At 40.6% G+C, this 20,271-nt stretch overlaps 1 protein-coding gene across 40 annotated transcripts in view; it reads left to right on the top strand.

The window, feature by feature from the left end:
- The window catches only part of ABI3BP (ABI family member 3 binding protein), a 320,664-nt gene that overhangs the window by 197,110 nt on the left and 103,283 nt on the right, over nt 1–20,271 (top strand). For 26 of the 40 annotated variants that reach the window (XM_075907457.2, XM_089772857.1, XM_075907515.2 and 23 more), the window contains 12 exons: nt 725–796; nt 1,824–1,898; nt 3,078–3,155; nt 3,665–3,739; nt 4,578–4,652; nt 6,377–6,451; nt 7,478–7,552; nt 10,251–10,325; nt 11,653–11,748; nt 14,578–14,658; nt 16,543–16,617; nt 16,965–17,039. In XM_075907457.2, coding sequence (XP_075763572.2) covers nt 725–796; nt 1,824–1,898; nt 3,078–3,155; nt 3,665–3,739; nt 4,578–4,652; nt 6,377–6,451; nt 7,478–7,552; nt 10,251–10,325; nt 11,653–11,748; nt 14,578–14,658; nt 16,543–16,617; nt 16,965–17,039 — 927 coding nt within the window. The remainder of the gene's footprint in view (nt 1–724; nt 797–1,823; nt 1,899–3,077; nt 3,156–3,664; nt 3,740–4,577; nt 4,653–6,376; nt 6,452–7,477; nt 7,553–10,250; nt 10,326–11,652; nt 11,749–14,577; nt 14,659–16,542; nt 16,618–16,964; nt 17,040–20,271) is intronic. The other 14 variants (XM_075907581.2, XM_075907551.2, XM_014577294.4 and 11 more) reach the window with 10 other exon arrangements.

Below are 20,271 nucleotides of genomic sequence, written 5' to 3'. Positions count from 1 at the left end.
TTGCTTAATGCACTGCTGGAAGGTAGATGAATACTGTAGTGAGGGGCACAGTAGAAAAGCGTGAATAGAACAGAACGAAAGCTTGAAGGAAAAGCATTGGTCATAACCGTATCATGAACTATTACTTGTTTTATTATGAACTTCCTTGCTGTATTGCCTCTGGGCTCTTCAGCATCCCGCAGTATCTTAAATGTTCAGTTTTTTTGTTAGATTATAATATAAACATGCTGCTTGTGATCACTGATTTTAAACTTAATTCATACCAGGAACACAAGTCCAGCATGGAAGAAGAGCCACTTGCACATAGAAAACTACCAGTGCTCAGTAATCTTGTGAAGTACTTACTTTGTGGCACCTACAATTGGATATTTCAGTGCTTACTGTGGAAAGTCTAAACCTTATTCCAGCTTTTTATGCAAAGGTGCAGCATAAGGAACCAGTCTGTTGTTTTAGATATAGTTGAAGGCAAGTGTGTGCATGCAGTTGCACATGTCTTTGCTGAACCTATTTGTAAAGAATTAGAGCATGTACTGGGGTAAGGACAGTTTTGTAAACCTTTATTAAAGGACTTCCTTACTGGGTGCAAAAGGCCCTTGAATCTGTGTATATTACACCTACATCATTGTTAAGCCCTTGTAAAGGAATGTGATGTATTTTCACCCACACCCATTACACCGTATGAGGCTGCAGCTCAGATTTATTTCCTTTTTTTTCCCCCTTGCAGTTACAAATAGCGCTGACCTGGAGACATCTGAGCCTCTAATTTCCAGAATACCTCATTTGCTAGGAACAATGGGTAATAATGACACATCCTATTTTTTTTAATTAAACACTTTGGTTTTGTTGTCACAACTAATTCTGGGATCCTTTCTTTGTTTTAGTCATCTGCCATAACAATAAGTCATGCTGATTGTCATCAATACATCTCGTAGCTATACCTACCACTTTTTTTTAAAGGAACCAACATCCAGTCTTTATTTCACTACTAAGCTTGTCACCAGTTGTGGATTTTTGTTTCTCAATGTCAAGAGAAGTTATTGGCTGTTCTTGTTTGTTTATGAATGTTCATGTAACTGATCAAACCAGATGAATCATCAATAGAGCGGAGTAAATAATTTGCAATGATTTATGTATCTGGTGAATTAATTATTTTCTTTCTTTTTCTGGTGGCAGAATATCCATGAACAGGTCACACTTAACTGAAAATTGTTCAACCTTTTTTTTTTCTTTTTTTTTTTTTCTGGTTACTTTTTAACTTTTTGGACTGCTCACAAACATTTTGCTGTGAATATGCACTATTCAGAGAGTCTGAGTTATATAATTTGTTACGTAAGTTTCAGGATATTGTTTCTTTTCCATGAACATTTGGCTTAGTAAAACTCTTATCTCAGAAGGTTCACAGAAAGCAAAGCACTAAAGAGGTGTGAATTAAAGCAAATATTTGCAGATTTTTTTTTTTTTTGCAATATTTGCTCAGTTCTAATGACATATACCTTATTACTGTTGTTCCTTGAACACTTTAGGCTCATGGAGTCCTAGCTGACTGTATCAGAAGCTTTTTTGTCTTTGTACTTTCCAGGTTGCATAAAGACATGAAATGAACCATCTGAGTAAATATTAGCCTACACTTCATTCTGGGTGTTTCCATTTGAACTGCAAATTTCTCCCCTTCAGCTCCCATTCCATATTAGCACTGCTGTATTGTTAGTGTAAAATGAGCTCATACATTCAATTGGCTGAACCATTGATTTTTAAATGAGTACCTCGGAAAATAAAAATATAAATTTTAAAAAATAAACATGATTACTCATTTCTTTTTTTAGCTTTAGATGATATTCAACCTGTTGTTTCAAGCCCCACAACATCTGATGAGCCTGATATAACAGATACCAAACCAGGTACAATAAATTATTACACAGATTTTACAATTCAATGGCTCTCAGTCAGATATAAACTCAACTGAAATAAATGGAAGTGTTATAATTGATTTCGGTGGACTTAGAGCTGTACTTTCAGCAAACATCCAAATTGTATTGCTGTTGAGAAATTGTCATTAACTTGTTTTATCTCACAGCTGTGTTGTGTGTGGCAACTCATACTGGTCAGTTTTCCTGTCAGTATATTGAAAGATATACTGCATGGATGACACTGTGACACAAATATAAAAAGTACTATAGTACTCTGCAATAACTGTCCAAAACATTCTGTTAATGTTGCATTGTAGATGATAAAGTTGAAGACAGTGCTGTATAACTGTTATAATTTTATACGAAGGAAAAGCATATTCTAGCCACTGTTGTTAGTTAACTAATTTAAACAGCTGATTCTCCAGAACTGAGACAATAGTTGGATCAGTTGTCAGCTTTCTGAGCCAAATATAATCTGTCAGTATTTGAATAATTAGCAATACAACATGTCCTTTTTATTATATTCCTTTGTTTTACTCTGTCATCTTACTCAAGCCACATCTATACTTACCCGTGGATCAACACTTCAGAGATCGATCTTCTGGCATTCGAGTTGGCGGGTCTAGTAAGGACCTGCTAAATCGAATGCTGAGAGTGCCCCCATGAGCACTGGTACACCTACTCCTCACAAGGAGTAAGGGAAGTTGACGGGAGCATTTCTTTGGTGACCTCCTGAAGTGAGGATAGCATATAAGTTCGAATCAAAGTATGTCAACTCCAGCTGTGCAATTTTGATTCAAACTTATCCCCTACTGTAGACCCGGGCTAAGTGATGCAACATAACTAAAAAAACAAGGACCTAATATTTGATGCCTGATTCAGAAAATTTAGTCCAAATTTACTGCTGTGACTGCAGGAAGGAATTAAATTAATATAAAAAATCTCTGCACTCACACACAGGTACTATGATTTATGATTACCGTAACTGTGTGATTCAAAAAGCTGAGCTCATTTCTAACACATACTAAACTGGTGGTAAACAGAAAATAATGTTCAAGAATCAGTGGAATACTTAAGTTTTTCTTGTACAGCAAATTTGTTTTTCTCATGAAGCAACTTTTTTCTTCCATAAGCTCTTTTCTCTCTTATAACTGTCAACATTTCTTCCAGCAGCAACAAGTGAGCCCACTGTGGAATCTTTCTCACCTAAAACTTCTAGTGCTCTTGAATGGCCAAGGGAAACATTGGGTAATGTTGTTGTTTGTCACAGTGAACGGTCACACTGTGCTCTTTAGTGAACATCCCATCCCATGTGAATGCATTTCTTCCATAAGATCATTTCATGCAGTGAATCATTAACCTTTATCCTACTTCTAGATTCTTGTTTTTTCTGTGTCACCAAACACTCTTAACACCTTTTGCTTCACTTCTCTATAGGACTGTAGTTGATGCTAGTGAAATAAAGCAGTAAAACTGTCAACTGTGAAACTTGCATGGAGAACTCCATCATCCTTTTATTATGTGTCTTCCTCATGTGTATGATTTTACTTTGAAAGCTGTAGCCATCTTTGAAACATTGACTTGATTTCTGATTAATACACAACTCCATCCCTGACCCCCTTTTGAATGTTGATGTCCTCAGCTGGCTTTCACATTCCATACTGAATTATGTCTTATTCACTGCAAACTTGCGGCATGTGGAGGTTTATTTAATAATTCCTGAAGTACTTAGTTATAAACCAAACTCTTTCTTTCAGCTCCAAATGAAATACCACTTATTCCTTCTAAATTGAAGCCATATCCTCTTCCAGAAGTACAGCATGTGAAACCTGGTAATTAAGTAGTCCATTTACATAATTCATACATCAGGGAAGATACTTTAAAAAAAAATCCTGTAGTGTTGTTTACAAAGGCAGCAGACTGTATACAGACATCTGATCCATACAGATCATTGTTTCATTTTCTGATTCAGATAAAGTGACCTAAAGAACAGAAAGACACAAGATCATCAGATTATTGAACAGGAGTAACTAATGTTGTCAATTTCATAGGTTACTTAAAAAAATCTGGAAATATTTTTTGCATGTGATTACACAATATCCATATAGTAATATTGTTTCCATATTTTAGTGCATGTGTCACTGTTTACAGGTATGAGGTACATACAACACATCACTAGTCCCAGCATAGTGTTGGTGCCTAGTATATTCTACTCCTGTGCGGTCATTTCACTTCCAGGATGTCATAGAGAAGGAGCTTCCTTTCAGTGAAAATAGCTATGATTGACAGAAGGAAAGCCCCTGACAAGGTCCATAGCTGTGGGCTGGATCTTGCTGGATGACCATGATGACATAAACCAAGTCATGTGATGCTTCCCCTCCTCTCCCCACCTTTATTTTTGCTCCTTTGATCAGAAACAGATGGATCCCAGCCACAGTCATGATCAAAAGAGAGGAGTGCCCCCTTCACAATCCAAAGACTGGTGATCCTAGGTTACCAGATGTTCAACAATTCAGTCTATGTGCTGTTATTTTGTATACTTGATGTTATACTGAAAAAGGAATGTAGGAAATGTTACATGATCTCCTTTAAGCCTCATACATCTTTAACTTATTATTGGTGTTCTTATTGTACTATTCAATTGTGCTTGGATTCTTTTTTGTTTTATAGCACAAAAGCCACTGCTTTTAGGACAGAGTACACCCAAAGCTTCAAAGACTATTGAATGGTCAAAGACAACGCTAGGTAACAATTTTTACAGTAGATGTGTGTCTCTATATTTCTCTTCAATCCATCATTAGAATTCCATCACTGAAGATACCATCACTGCTAATCATGCCAACTTCATTCTGTTTCTGGATCTATTGTGTTTATACAGGAGAATTGTCAGGAAAGAAGTATTATATACATGGTCCTGAACTCACATTCATGAGCTTAGTTTTTTTTCTAAAATGAATTTGTCCACAACATTTTTTTATCAATGTTATTGGAAAGATAAAGTATCTGCCTTTGAATATACTCAGTAGGAGGCATACATGCATCTCTGTAAGCAGAATTTGCCCCTCATTCATTGTTTGAGAGTGATTGAGATCACAAACAAAAATACAACCACGCACTCTCCCCCGAGTGTACGTAAAAAAAAAAAAACTATTGAAAGGCTAAGTTCAAAGCTGGTAAAGAGGCTTTCTCAAAGCAAAGTTTTTTGACTTTTTTCACATTAAAAACACCTGACATTCTCTCTAACGAGATCTGTTTGTGACACTAGAAATATTCATTAGTCCTGTTTCTAGGTATCTGTCATATAGTCTTTGGGCTTGAAAACCTCTTCTCAGTCATTTCACATATATTTATTCATAGGAGTGCATTTCTCTTCTGCTTATGCCATTAAAGCTCTTTCTCCTGAAACAAACATGGAAGCAGCTCTATTATCCTATTTTATAAAAATAGGCAAACTGAATGTTCATATCTTTGAGGTACTGATTGGGCACTTTCAAATTCCACAGATTTCACCTCCCAGGATGAAGCCTTAGGCTTGTAATCAGACTCGCTAACTACAGTTTCAACACCTGCAATTACAGAAAGACAGCTTGAGGGTTTGCAGAATTGCTTAGTCTTATCAATATTTCCTGCTCTCCCACAATCAATGCTGAATTTTTTATAAATGAAATCCAGGGGCTGCAGTTGTGAGTTAATCTTGCTGAAATTCGTTTACAAATTTGACACTGTTACCCTAGACTTGAATAAACATATTAACTGGCTAATACACTACAAAGGCAATCACTCCTGCCTTTGACAGTTGCATTTTCACATCTAAAGCTATGAAAGGGACACATCTAGCCTACTAAATTATCTTCATTAATTGTAGCTTAATTATCTACAAATGACAGGTAACTTCTTTTTATGTTATATATATTTTGGATGGTGTTATTTCCTCTCCAGCTCATCTGATGAAGTAGGTTTTACCCATGAAAGCTCATGATCCTATATGTTAGTCTCTAAGGTGTCACAGGACTACATGTTTTTAAAGTTACAGACTCACATGGCTACCCCTCTGATACTTTTGCATGTTACTCATTTCATGGCTTTCTACTTCTGCCAGAATCATTGTCATCTTGAATAGCTGAGAGTTCTAAGAATTCATGTTACCTTTTCAAACCTCATCTATATTTTATATTTTAGACTTGTTTTGCAAAATTCAAATTCCTAAATTGCCCAGAATAATTTTTAATGTGCAAATAAAACAGAATTAGATATTTTAATTATTTATCAATCATTATAGTAAAGGTCAAATTAATAATTTTTGTGCATGGGCAAGTACATTTTCCTGACAACTTTGCGAGACCTTATTTAAAGCAATGATTTTGTTTCCAGAAGCCATTTTGAAGTATCATTGCTTCATCACAGCGTGATTCCATTTCTAAAGAAAAGAATTAGAAAAAAAAATCTATAATCCAATCTGTTTCTTTCAGCTCCCTGGGAAACAAAGTTTGTTACTTCTACACCTAAACCTTCTGCCAGACCAAAAATGCCACAAAGTAAACCTGGTAATTACTTTCCATGCCAAGCATTATAGTAATTTATTACTTTTGCAATGCAATGTATTTTGTTTTAAAAGCCTTCTATGTGAAATTGAGCAGATTTTGCTCTCAGGAGGATTATGCAAAGTGTGGGTTTGCATCTCTAGAGTTAGATTTGGAATGTTAATTTGGAAAAATTAAAAAAAAAATTGAAGCAAAACTTAGCTCGAATCACCGAGAAGCACAGGGTGTGGGGTTGGAACTAAGCTTTTACATGGTTTCCACCTGAAATCATAACTTGGCCCATGTTTATTCAACAGGACTCAGATTTGCCTGTAAGTTTAAAAGTCCTTTAATCAAAGGTCTCTTGCTTTGCTTTTGAGAAAAATCTGTCCCATTTCATCTGTTTCCCTAGGATGAGTACAGATTCAGTGATAGTTAGCTCATGATGCGGCTCATCTAAAATTGTAGAACTGTGAGGGGTGAAAGTCAGGCCAGTGGATACAAAATGAAGGCAGTCCAACTGCACTATGTTTTTACACCATGGTTTAATTGAACCTGTGATGTAGGTCAAATGAAAGAAAATATCTCACACATTCAGACTTGTCTGGAGTTGCATGAATAAAGATAAAGCCATAGAAACATGTACATGGTTTATAATGAAGTCATAAAGCTAAAATGATAAATAATTTTATAGTGCAAAAATATATTATTTAAACAGTTTTGTCAGAGACCAAGCAACATTATTATAATTATCTCCAGACTCCCTGAAAAGTATTATGTTGAAATCTTGCTAGTTAAAAAATTACCCACTTCATGACAAATAGTTCTCATTAAAGTTTGTTATAACTTAGGGTATTTAAGTCTTGGAATTGCATCAATTATTATGGGCCAACTTTTGAAAACATGTTTGCTATAACTACAACTCCTTAGTAAGGTTTTTGCACTGCTCAAAGTTAACTGTTTTATTACTAAGACAATTTTGTCAATATCCCTTCTAGAGATGCTGCTATCTTCCATATATGTATCTCTGAATTCTTTCTTTTTCATCAGCAGAAAAATCAATTCATTTGGAGAGCAATACACCTAAATTTTCTATTCCTCTTGAACTGCCAAGGACAACACTAGGTAATGATGTTTCCACAGTGCATGATCAATTCATTTTTCCATTTAACTACAGAGAAATCGGTAAGGTTGTGTGTTTGTGCAAGTGTATCTATTCTGTCATCTCTCTGTTACTAGTCCCCCAGATGAGTCCAGATGGAATCCTGAGAATAGCTATCAATTTATCACTGAACTTTGAATGATTTGCCCTATCTTCTCTTCTCTATATAGATTATTGTGAATTCTGCATTTATTCCATAGGGTTACTCTTATTCAGGTGTGAATACTATTCAATGTCAGAGGATTACAATCTGGCCGTTAGCCAGGAGGTATGATGACAAGGAGTCACGTTTCCATTTGCATCCCGGTGTCACTAAAAACTGACCCAAAATTAGGTCTGGTGAAACAGCAATGATTGTCGTCTTTTCTTGAAGTCCAAACACTTCTATTCAAGATGGCTCAAATTAATGTAGACTCTCTGCAGACTGGCACTGACTTACCAAAGAACCAGGTCAAGTTAATGCATACATCCCTGAAAACTATTTCTGGTAAGGTTGCGCTGGTAAGATAGTTTGAAAATATAATAAAGAAATCAGATTTCAATGGAAACCAAAGATTTCTGCAGCAATGATTTTCTATTTTCTAACCAGCTCTACAAGCCGTTGAAGATGTGCAACTTCATTCTTCCGTATGGAAACAATCTTTTTGTGAGCACCCAAGTTTTTGTGTGTTCCATGTAGACTTAGGCATGTACAAACTGTCTCTTGTGTCTTTCTGGTACAAATACTGTGTTCTCCCAAGACTTTTCTGCATTCCCACATGTGGGATTTGGCAGCCCTCACATCGAGTTGTGGACCTGCCTTGAAGAGTTATGTTGATCGGGAGGCAGTAGTTGAGATCTCAGTCAAGAGTTACATCAGCCCTTTGCTCTATAGAAGGGAATGTGATTGACCAGCTACCTCAATTCCCCCCCCCCCCCAAGAGCAGAGAGCAAATGGAATCATCTTCATGCCCTGAGACTAGATCTTTCCTTTGTCTTATTATTGTCTTCTGATTAGTGTACATTACTACACATGTCCCATAACTTGTCATGGGAGTTTTATAGGGACTGCACAGAGCCCTGTAAGGGATTTAAGTATTTCACCTCTTTGCCAATGATCATACAGGTTTAACTTCTGTGGATCATGACTCTGGACCAGAGCACCCCAGCCACAGAGGTGGCCAGAGGCAGGCAGGCAGGCAGCCTGGAGGGTCAGTTGCCTGCGGGTAGGGAGCCCAGCTAGTAGCCAGCAGTCAGAGCAGGGCTAGGTGGGGAGCCCCTGCTAGCCAGGGGCATGGAAGCCCCTGCCAGCTGGGGGCAGGGAAGCCCCTGTGTCCAGAGGGCGGAAGCACCACTTATCAGGAGCAGGGAGCACCGCTGGTGGGAGTGGAGCCCTGCCAGCAGCTGGGGGCAGCGCTCTGGCCAGGCTGGTGGCTAGGAGGGGAGTTCCGGTAGAGCCTGAGGCCTGATATCCTTTGGTTCAGCAAATTCCCTCCTTCAGGACCACTCGGGTCCTGAGAGTGCTGGGCCATGGAAGTCCAACCTATACCAGAGATCCTACAGCCTGATACTAAATTGGTCCCATTGAGAGCACCAATACCAGCTTCTGCTGAGCTCCTCTTACATGGTACCGAGGATACACTTTGTCTCCGTCTCCAGCCTCAGCATTACCTTTGATCACAACAACAAAATCACCATGAGGCCTCAACACAGCTTCATGCCAAAGATGGTCTCACATTACCAGCTATCTCAATGTATTTTTCTCCCTGTGTTCTTCCTCAGGTCCCATTGGGATCATGTCTCCATAATCAAAACATTAAAAGGATATTCTGGTTTTACATGAACTAGCCTGAGCTGTTCAGAAGTTCTGCTATATAGTTTTTGGCCTGGGGGAGAGGTGTCAGGGAGAAGCTTCTTACCAAATTCAGTGCTTCACTCTGGGATTAGAATGCTTGAAACCAGGTGTCCCTTGTTTAAAGAACCATGATAGCCAACAAGGCATCCATGATGTGACCTAGATAAGTTCCACTTGTGAAGATTTACAAAGTAGCATTGCTTTTTGATGTCCAGTTTGAGAGATCAAATTACAGACAGTTTCTATCTAAGAACCTGCCCATCACCATCATGTTTGCTGATCTGCTAGAAGTGGGAATATGCAGAGGCCATCATTGGAAAAAGAGAGGTTTACTTTACAGTAATTTTTGTTCTTTGAAAATTACCCGCATGTAGTCACGCTACCCAACCACCTGCCCTTCTGTGTCAGAGCTCAGTATAACATCAGGTCTATGGTTTGAGAAAAGGAAGAGAGGTATTTGGCTGGATGAATGCACTTCCTTATATATAGAGTAGGGTGATGCCATCATGCTCACTTGAGCTATCACATGAACATGCAACCCAATGGACATGGTTTTCCAAGGCAGTTCTCTAGCTCAGTGCCAGGGTCCCACATCCCACTGTTATGAATGTACAAATGTGACTCTCAAAGAGCCTCTGGAATTTCCACTACATGCAACTGATGAAGTGGATCTTTGCCCATCAAAGCTTACACTCCAATAAATGTGTGAGTCTATAAAGTGTCACAGAACTTCTCATTGTTTTCTCAAAGAGCAGGCATTACTGGTAAATACTCTCTTCTTTCCTCCAAACTTTGGGCTTACAATCTCCCTTCTTTCTTCTTTTCAGCACCCAGTAAGACAAAACTAATTCCTTCCAAACCTAAAGTGTCTCTCCATCCAGAAGAACCCAAGTCAAAACCGGGTAATAACAATATGTTCTTCTATTGTCGTTTTGTTCCAGGCTGATGGCTGACTTTTTTTTTAACACTGTAGAAATCTATTAGCATGATAGGCAGTCTCCTGCGCTAACAGGAGCATACCATTGCCTTAAGTGGTCCCAGGATCAGCCCTGTGTCATTTTTCTCTGTTCCAGGTTTAACATGATCATTGTTTTGTAACCAAATAAGTCATACTTTGTTTACTGATGTATTTTACAGGTTCTCACTTTATTGCAACATTATTATCATTTAGTAGAGTATTCTCCTTTCTCTTATAAAACATCCCACAAAGTTTGGAACTGAATTTTGCCTTTTACCGTATTACTTGCCATTTGCATATTTGAATTCCCTAAATAGTTATTTTTTTCTTGAATAAAACAGAGTTTAAATTTTCATTAAGACTGAAAAGAAGGTCTGAGGAAAAAAATCAGAAAAAGTAGCAAGAGACATTCCCTTTAAATTGATGTTAAATATGATCAGATGCACTGGTGGAGCAGGAGACAAGTGGGCTGGGTTGTGGGGAGCTCTCTCCATGCTGCAGAGCCCAGCTCCACGTTAGCTCACTGTGTATCCCAATGCTAGTGAATGCATGGGCTGGAACAGTGGTGAGATGGATAAGAGGAGAGGGTTGGGCTAGTGACTCTAGGATGGCTGCTGCAAAGTGATGCAACTTAAATTCAGGCTCCTGTGCTGAAGGATTCCTCTCCAGGAACCCCAATGCCAAGTCTGGCTATTCAGGATTGGTGAGGTGGAAGGAGGGTTTAGTCCACCATGTTTTAATATAGTTTGTCACCAACATATTTCTTATGGCTGGCTTCAGATTTTCAGAACTAAACTAATAGAAGGGAAGCAAAACAATCATGATAGCTGTAATATAAATACTAAAAAGGGCCTCAAAGAGAAAAGTTTGGTTTTGCTTATACCATCAGTGTCTTGTGGTGCTTGCCATCCTGCTCCATTTGAAGAAATGTTTGACAGTGAGTGATACATCCCTGTTGCATTATAGCCGTGGTTCCCAAATATACCAGGATATTATGCTTTAACACACAATGCAGTTCAGTAATTCCAGATTGCAAATCTATTGAGGTACAAGCTCCCCTGGAAGGGGTCTCTCACATTTGAACAATAAATACATGGACATCAGCAATGGATGAAAACCTCCCCAAAAGTGTCAGGGTTAAAGTTGAGACATCTTGTGGAGTATCTGTCCCATAATCTTGATATCCAAATGCATATAACAGGCACTGGGAAATAGTTTTAAAAGATGTAGATCCACCTTCATTTCTCTCAAGATAATGTCCTTTACTCCAGCAGCAACCAGGAAACCCATTGCAGTGCCTGTCACTAGTAAGATTTCTTCTGTTACCGCTACTACTGAGACTCTTGAACATCCGAAATCTACAATGGGTAATGATGATAATCTTCTTCTTGTCAGCTCTTTCATTTTCCTTTTCATCACAGGAATTTTTCATCTTCTGAAAGACTTTTTGTGTCTCTTTATTCATAACTAATGACTGAATTTCACTCTGTTTTTAGATACACGTTGGTTTGGTGTTGCCATCTGTCCTGTACTGTTCACCTTTCCTTTTGCTTTTTGTTGTAGGAAATTGGTTTAATTTTCTTAAGCTATGACTTGGGAAATTACCACGAAGAAATCCATTTCTGTACTACCTCTGCTTGTGATGTGTCTGAGAGCTTTTTTTTCTTGTATTTGTGAAGTGTGTGAAATTATTCCCATTTAAATCAGTGGCAGAAATCATATTGCAGTAATACTGAGTCCTAAATGACTAATAAAAACAGTCCTCAATACCTCAAATTAGGCAACAGTGTCATCTCATTATGAGTAATGAACAAATTAAGTGCAAGAGTCATAAAATCTGATACCCTTTACCCAAGGCGTTGATGTCTTCAGTCAATGAAAGGAAAATCTATTCATGTTATTCATTAACGATTAAATTCAGTGTTGTACAAAAGATATACCTCTTAAGTTCCACTAAAGTTTTCATGCTAAGGTTTGGTACGTGAGTTGTATAGAGACCTGGTGCAGGAACTCTGGACAGAATGTGTTTTCCTAGTGGAAGCACAATCATCTCCTAGTCCATATCATTGATTTTGTTTGTGTGTAGGCCAGTAATAGACCTTGAAGAAGATAAAAATGTGTCTGAATCAATTTAGATCCAAATTTCAAAGACCGGAAAGTTTTCAGGTGTTCTGGGCTCATTTTTAATTTTTTTCTGTTGACATCTAGTTATGAAATTCCAGCCCATTTCTGGGTTTGGATTCAAAACCTCCCAAGACTTGAGGGGTTGGGGGGGGGGGGATGCATTCAGACCTGTATAAAAAGGGCGTACAGCTATGATATTTGGTTTGGGCTGTGGATTTGGTTTCCGAATTTCAGTTCAGACTTATTGCTATTCTATTTTATTTCAGTTTAACAAATTAAACCTCTTGCAGGAATTAAACAGAGTTGATATTGAGGTTTATTTCCCAAGGAATAATGCTGCCATAATTTCAAGGCACTATACATTATAATGTCCCAAGTGCCACTTATGGCAGCATTTGTGGCAAGATAAGAGTGATATTCTTTGGGGGTAGATAATATTTACTGTTTTATGTTTTAAGGCATTTTACAAACATTAACTAAGATCCATGTTCTGTGTATCCTGAGGAGTTAGCTGCAGGCAGTAGATCCCAGGCAGTAGATTCTGTACAATCTAACCCTATGTTACATCAATGAAATTTATTCTAGCCTTTATGATTTTGAAGAAAATATTGGAAAAATTATGAGAACATAAAACCAATGCTGTGTTGTCTTCCTGAAGTCCTGATTATATTAGAAATATTTAAAGTGTAGCCATGATGGTGCAGACTGCCAGCGTAAATATGTTGCACTAGAGCAGGATGCATTTTAAATTGAAACAGCATATAACTGCTTCAGTGTGTCTATATTTGTATAGGTATCCCCAGTATAGACAGGTCCTTATTCTGTAGACACCGTGAAACAATAACTCTGGGAGGTGCGGACTACCCAGATTGCCTCCCTAGGCAGTCGCTGGAACTTGAATATGACTACCTAAATGGCTACTTTAGCTATTTCACTTGATATTCATTTAGTAGATGCATCCAACTGATGTATTCATCCCACAGTCACACACTGCCTCTCGTGCCTGCACTGCTACCAAAAGCCCTAGCTGCAGGGTGACCATATGTCTTGTTATGGCCAAGACGGTCCCTTTTTTAAGCCCGGTCCTGGCCATCCTGACTTTTCCCCCCAAAAGGTGGACATTTGTGCCATTTACTCTTCCTGATTTAATTGGTTGGCAAGAGAAAATGGAACCAATGCCCCTTTTGTGCCAAAAAAAGTGGGGTGTGGAGATGCCAACCTCACGACAGTGGGGAGGCAGGGCTGGGGAGGAGGAAGTAGTACTTCAGAATTGCAGCATACAAGGCCCCTGTGACAGGTTTCCAGCCATCAAGCAACAGCCTTTTGAGGGGGGCCATATGCCTACCCCTCTCAGCAGGATTCCAAAAACGGGTAACTGCCTGGCGCAGGGAGAGGGGGAAGAATTCCAGTAAAAGCATTGAGGATCCCTCTAGCAAACACCTGTGGTTGTCCCGTTTTCTCTTGCGTAGAATGATCATATTTCCCAGATTGCTACCTTACTCAGTTTCTGTGACGTACCTAGGTATTGTTAGTAGAAATATCTTTAGAGTATCAAAACTGAAACAGTGTAGACTGAATAAAATTGAATTTAATCTCAAAATAAATAAATTGGTGATTTCTGTATTGACTGTATTTGTCTCTTTCATATTGACTTCATGAAACCCCACAATTCTGTAATTTAAAAGAACTTCCTGCAAAATTTCTTTTCTGCCACACCAGAGTGCTGCAGAATCCAGGAACTTTGCCACAAAAAGGAGGTTGAGCTTGCCACAAGGGAAAAACACTTTGGTAAAGAGAGTGCTGATTGGTTGGTGGCAAGATTAGTTTATAATTGAAATGGAAATTCCTTATTTTGGCTAAGGTCTAGTAATCCTGCAATTTTTTTTAAGCTACTCTAAAATTTTAACTGCAATACTCCCCCCCCCCTTTTTTTGAACGTGTGTTAATTACAGCCTGATTTTGGAATCTTTTAAGTTTTATTGCTCTAGTGTAGGGTTTGAGTCTATGCTTTCTGTGGTCTGAATAATGATGCATGCAGTAATAATGTGTGAACTGGGATTTTTTTCTTTCAGTTTCATATGAACCCCAACACATTCCTTCCAAACCTAAAGCATCTGCCAGTGCCATACCAGAAATGCCACATAGTAAACCTGGTATAGTAACTATTTTTCTGTAATTTACTACTTGAACATGGATCAGCCTCTGAGCCAAACTCAGCGGTGCTCCAGCAAAGAAGTTAACTTGCATTTGGAGCACATGTGAAATGCAAACTGTGTACATGAGTTTGTTTTGAGACCTTTAGTGGCTGCCCAAACATATTAAAGTTTTAAAAGGTTTATATATGTCAGGTTAATATCTGATTCTTTTGAAGAAGAAATTATTGCAGTTATAAAGATTTCAGAAGCCTACTTCTATTAAAAACTAGAACTCTTACACAGCTTTGCCTGGGTCCTACAGGGCAGTGTGGAGGGTTCAGGAGTCAGGGCAGGGCCTTGGGATTGTGTGGGGAGACAGGGCAGGAGGCTAAGAGTGTGGGGGAGTGAGAGTGAGGGTTAGGGGGTGAGGAGGGGCTCAGGGTGAGGTATCCCATACAGCACGGCTTTCTCTCTCAGCACCCCAGGTCGGCAGGGCCTTTTCTCTCCCCCCAGTCCTCCAGACCACCAGGGGTCTTCTGTCTCCTTCTGGCCTTCAAGGGCTTTTTTTTCCTCCCCTACTCCAGTGCTACAGCCAAGAGCCAGGGAATTTTGGGTCGGGGGGGGCTACTCATCCAGTCTGGTGGCGGGCAAGATGGCAGAGTCTCAGCCCTGCTGGCCACTCTCTTGGTGGTCGGGCTGCCCCAATAGCCACTCTGTATATAACTCTCCCTCTCCTCACTGCTCCTAGTGGCCCCTCTTAGTATCGCATCCCTCCTTTCTCTGTCCCATTCCCAGCACTTCCCATTTCCTTGGCACAACCAAACCCTGACCTTGCTTTAAGTTACGATACGAGGAAGCTGCCTACCGAATTTGATGGTCCTAGCTCTTATTGTTTAGGAGGAGTTATTGAAGAAAAAGACTCATAGACAGACATTTCTAAAACAAATAGATAGATATATTATACACATTTAAAATATATATGAAAGACAGCAAGCCTTCAAATGTAGTTTCTACAATGGGAATTCTACACACCTTATAAACAGCGTTACTCCTTTTTCAAATTTAGGCTTCTAACTAGCTTTCTGTATGTTGCAAAATTTGCTACAGAAACTAAGATTCTGTGGGGTTTTTTTAAACAAATAATGATTCTAGGAAAGAAAAGCCTGAATGTAATTAGTTGGAGACGTAATTGAGCTTTTATTGAATGTATTACTCTTAACAGAAGTTTTAGTATGAATTTATACGTATGTATGTGTGTGTACAGGCAGTCCCCGGGTTACGTACAAGATAGGGACTGTAGGTTTGTTCTTAAGTTGAATTTGTATGTAAGTCGGAACTGGTACATATTGTAGGGGAAACTCTAGCCAAACATTTCTCCAGAGCTCAGTTTTATTCTCCCACACCTCACTTCCCTCAGTCCTTTATTCTCAAGCTGAGGTGTCTGCTGAGAAAAGCTGCTCCGCGTCTCCCTGGTCTGCTGGGGGGGAGGGGGGTGCTAGCTCCGCGTCTCCCTGGTCTGCTGGGGGGAAGCAGCTAGTGCGGGGTTGCCTCACCCCGTTTGTAAGTAGGGATCTGATGTAAGTCGGATCCATGTAACACGGGGACTGCCTGTATTTAAAATAACCATAAATTCTCACACCCAGACAAAGAGGGGCTGGTGTCTTTTGCACTACATCTTTGCAATATCAAATCTTATTGGGAATATTCTTCTTTTAAAATATTACCTATCTTAATGTAAATTATATTCAAGGAAGTACATTAATCTGTTTTTAAGTAACCACTCTCAGCTCTTTATAACCATTATCAGCACAGTGCTTATATATGTATTTAAGTCTATTGCTGAAGTGCTTTGCTGACTCAGGTTCTAATTGTCTTCATTTAAATTCACTCTTTTTTCTACAGCAAAAAGTCCTATCACTCCGGAAGCAACACATAAAATTTCTTCTAATGACCTTGAGTGGCCCAGGGCAACATTGGGTAACCATTTTTTTGTTTTGTTTGGTTTGGGTTTTTTATTTTATTTTATGATAGCTATCTTGCTTTTGGCTTCCAATTTAGAAATTATAATTTTGCTTCAAAAGATCATCTTATCCCAACTCTTTGATAGTTTCTGTTAGCAAGGAGCTTAGCTGCTACTTTTTTCTCAAGCCCTATAAGCTTCAGTTAAACCTACAGTCACAATATTTTAGGTGCTGAGTTTTTTTATATTAATTAAAAATCAAAAGTTGCTTCTTCACTGTAGGCATATTGTGTTTTGGGGATAAACACATTCTTATACCCTAATGCTTAAATGCTGATAGCTATAAACCAAGTTTTTGTTTCAGAATCCAGTGAAATACATTTCACATCTTTGAAGCCCAAATCATCTGCTGAACCTAAAATGCCTCAATATAAACCTGGTAAATACCTTTATTTTTGAAATTTTGTACATTGAGGCTCATTATTACCCTAGTTAATTGCAAAACACAGCTGTATTGACTCAGGAGAATGTACTTTTCTTCTTACAGTATGCCTTACACAGAAATTGCATATAAAGATGCCGGTTTTACAATATAGGATCTATGTAAGGAGGACAACATTTTTTGGTCAATCTTGTGCTTAGTGGAAAGAAAGAAACTTGGATCCATCTTGGAAATATTGTGCACCAGGAATAGGGATGAATTAATTGTATTTTAATAGCTTCAGGGGTTAGCAGAGTTAGCCTGTGTTGTTTTTTAAGTTTATTTTGTATTTTAATGTTAGTGTTTTTGAACCCACTTGAATTTTGTAGGTTCGTATTTTCTTAATTTAAAAAATTGCTTCTTCAGAGGTGATATCTAAACCAAAATTTCTTTGTATTTGTAAAGAACTTTTTTTTGTTTAACCTTTAAGGCTTGCTGGGAAGTTTGAACAGTGAAATCACAACAAAGAATGGCAAATAATTGTCAGATTTAGTATCTAGACATTGGTTACTAGAAAAAAATAGCGCTCTGTAAAGTTTGAATTCCCATTTTTTTAGTTCTCAGGAAAATTATTACCAAAATAGACGACATAGAAATTCCAATTTCACTCAAAAGGTTTAATTTTGAACATAGATTATAATTATATGTATGACAATAAAGTATTTTCACTATGGGACCTTTCAGAAGATCATGTAAGGAAAATGGATAAAACTTTCTTTTAAAACCTAAATTCTGCCTTCAGATACACACATCCTTCTCTTACTACTGTCACTGGCTTATCTGAGGGCAGAATTTTGCTGCTAACTTACAGTTCCCATCATCTCAGGGCTCTATTAAACAAACTTGCACTTTTGGGAGTAATACTCAGGCTCATCAATATAGCCATTGAAGTCAACTCCTGTGATTAAGAGTTTTCTCCACGAACACGTCTCACCCCCTGCAGTGTCACCAGGGCTGTCCTTAGGATATATGGTGCCCTACACGGGATTATTAAACTGGTGCCCCTATGCCTAGGTTTGTCAAGCAAAAAAAAAAAAAGGAACCCACCAATACATTAAAATCACATTCCTCCCCAAGACCTCACTCCTTTGAGGCCCCATCCTCTCTGTTCCCCTCCTCTCCATCACTTGCTATCACCAGCCATTATATGCTCTCACTTGGTTGAGAAAGGAGGTGCAGGCTGTGGGGTGGGAATGAGGGATTTGGGTGTGGGAAGGGGTGAGAAGTACAAGCTTTGGGAGGGAATTTGGATGCAGGAGAAGGGGATGCTGGCTCGGGGAGGGGGCTCCAGGCTGGGGAGTGTTGGGCTCAGGTGGAAGGTTGGGGTGCTGAGCAAGCCACAAGCTTGTGGATGTGAGGGTGCAGGAGTTTGTGTTGGATGTGTGCGGGGCTCAGGACAAGAAGGTTGTGAGTATGATGGGTCAGGATATACATTTGCCATGTGTGGATGGTGCAGGAATGTTGTGGCAGAAGACTGAGGATGTGGGGATGCAGGAGTTTGGGGATGTAAGAGGCTCAGGACAGGGGGTTCCAGTGTATGATAGGCTCAGATTTGGGGTCAGGTGGTGCAGGAGTGTTATGATGCTGCAGTGAGATGGGGATTTGGCCCCAATTGGAGGCATGTTGGCCAGGCTTCATTTTTAAATAAAATATTATGTCAAACTGAAAAGGTTTTAGCATTGTCTTTATATAGGAGAGGGGCAGGGAACCTGTTTTGAGTCAAGGGTCACTGACCCACAGAAAAGTCAGTTGGGGCCACACAAGTGAGAAGCCAAAAAACAAAAACAAACCCCAAGCCTCACTAATGCAGTCTCAAGGATGCTGGCAGGGTGCTGGAGCCAGGGACAGGGTGGTGCTGGGTGCTGGGGACAGGGTACTTGTGGAGAGTCTTGCCAGGGGACAGGGGCAGCTGGGACCAGTACCTGGCAATCCTGCAGCACCTCTGGGAACTGTGCGACTGCACTCCCCCTCCCCAAACAGCCGGCATGCGAGCTGCCTGAGCAGCAGGGGCTGTTGCGCCCCAGCAACTTACCTCCACGATGCCATCCTGTGAGGAGGGGGGAGGGTGCGGGGAGTCCCAGGAAAGTGAAGCTCTGCCCCCCCGGGAGGAGTTGTCAGCACAGCATTGTCACCCTTGTAAGCCCCGTAACCTCTTCCAGTTCCTTCCCTGAGCTCTGTACCCTCTACTTCCTGCCCGGACTCCTGCTCCCCCACCTCCCTATCCTGAGCCCCCCCATCAGACCCTGTGCCCTGAATCCACCCCTCCTGCTCTCACTCTATCACCTTCTGCCCTTAGCTGCCCCCACAAACCTTCCAGCCCGATGCCCCCACATCTTAACCCCTACCCCTTACCAAGAGTCCCCCATATCTCTGCCCTGACTCCAGCCCTGTAATCTTATACTCCAACCCTAACGCCCCGTACCAAACCCTGTGCCCTCAACCTCCCACCTCCTGCCTTCCCAGCGGGCCAGTTCTCCCCCATTTCCCCGCCTGATTTTCCCCAGCCAGCCCCCCTGCACCGCCCCCCCAGCTCTGCTTCCCGCCGGCCCGTTCCTCTTCCTGATTTCCCCCGGCCAGCTCTGCTTCCCACCCCCCACCAGCCTTGTGGCCCCCCAGCTTTTCTTCCTGACCACCCACGATCAAGTGTCCAGTTTTTTTGGGGGGTGGGGGGTCTACTTGGTAATCCTACCAGAACTGGCAGCAGCATCCATGTGCTAGGGGGAGGGAAGGTTGGGTGAGGTGCTGGAGGGGAGGGGAGGGGAGGGGAGGGGAGGGGAGGGGAGGGGCTGGTTGTGTGCTGACTGGGGCAGGGGCGGACTGGCCCAGCGGGCTGTCTGCCAAAGGGCCAGCTGGTGGCAGATACGCGGGGTGCTGGCAAGCCTCAGCCTGAGCCCGGCACCGACACTTTAAATTCCCTGGTGCTGGCCAGGGGACTGTGTTTCCGCTCAAACCAGCTGAGAGGGAAGACGCCAGGGCTTCTCTCCTCTCAACTGTTCCATGGTGTGTTTAAACACGCCGCACAAGCGCTCCCTGGCCGGCACCGGGGAATTTAAAGTGCCGGTGCCAGCACCCCGCGTATCTGCCGCCAGCCGGCCCTTCGGCAGACATCCCGCTGGGCCAGTCTGCCCTTGCCCCAGTCAGCACACAGCCAGCCCCTTCCCTCCCCTCCAGCACCTCACCCAACCCTCCC

The sequence above is a fragment of the Pelodiscus sinensis genome, chromosome 1 (genome assembly GCF_052426305.1).
Source record: "Pelodiscus sinensis isolate ZL-2025 chromosome 1, ASM5242630v1, whole genome shotgun sequence".
NCBI classification, from domain to species: Eukaryota; Metazoa; Chordata; order Testudines; family Trionychidae; genus Pelodiscus; species Pelodiscus sinensis.
Note: the sequence above shows the minus strand (reverse complement) of the source record. Positions and strands in the feature narration are given on the sequence as shown.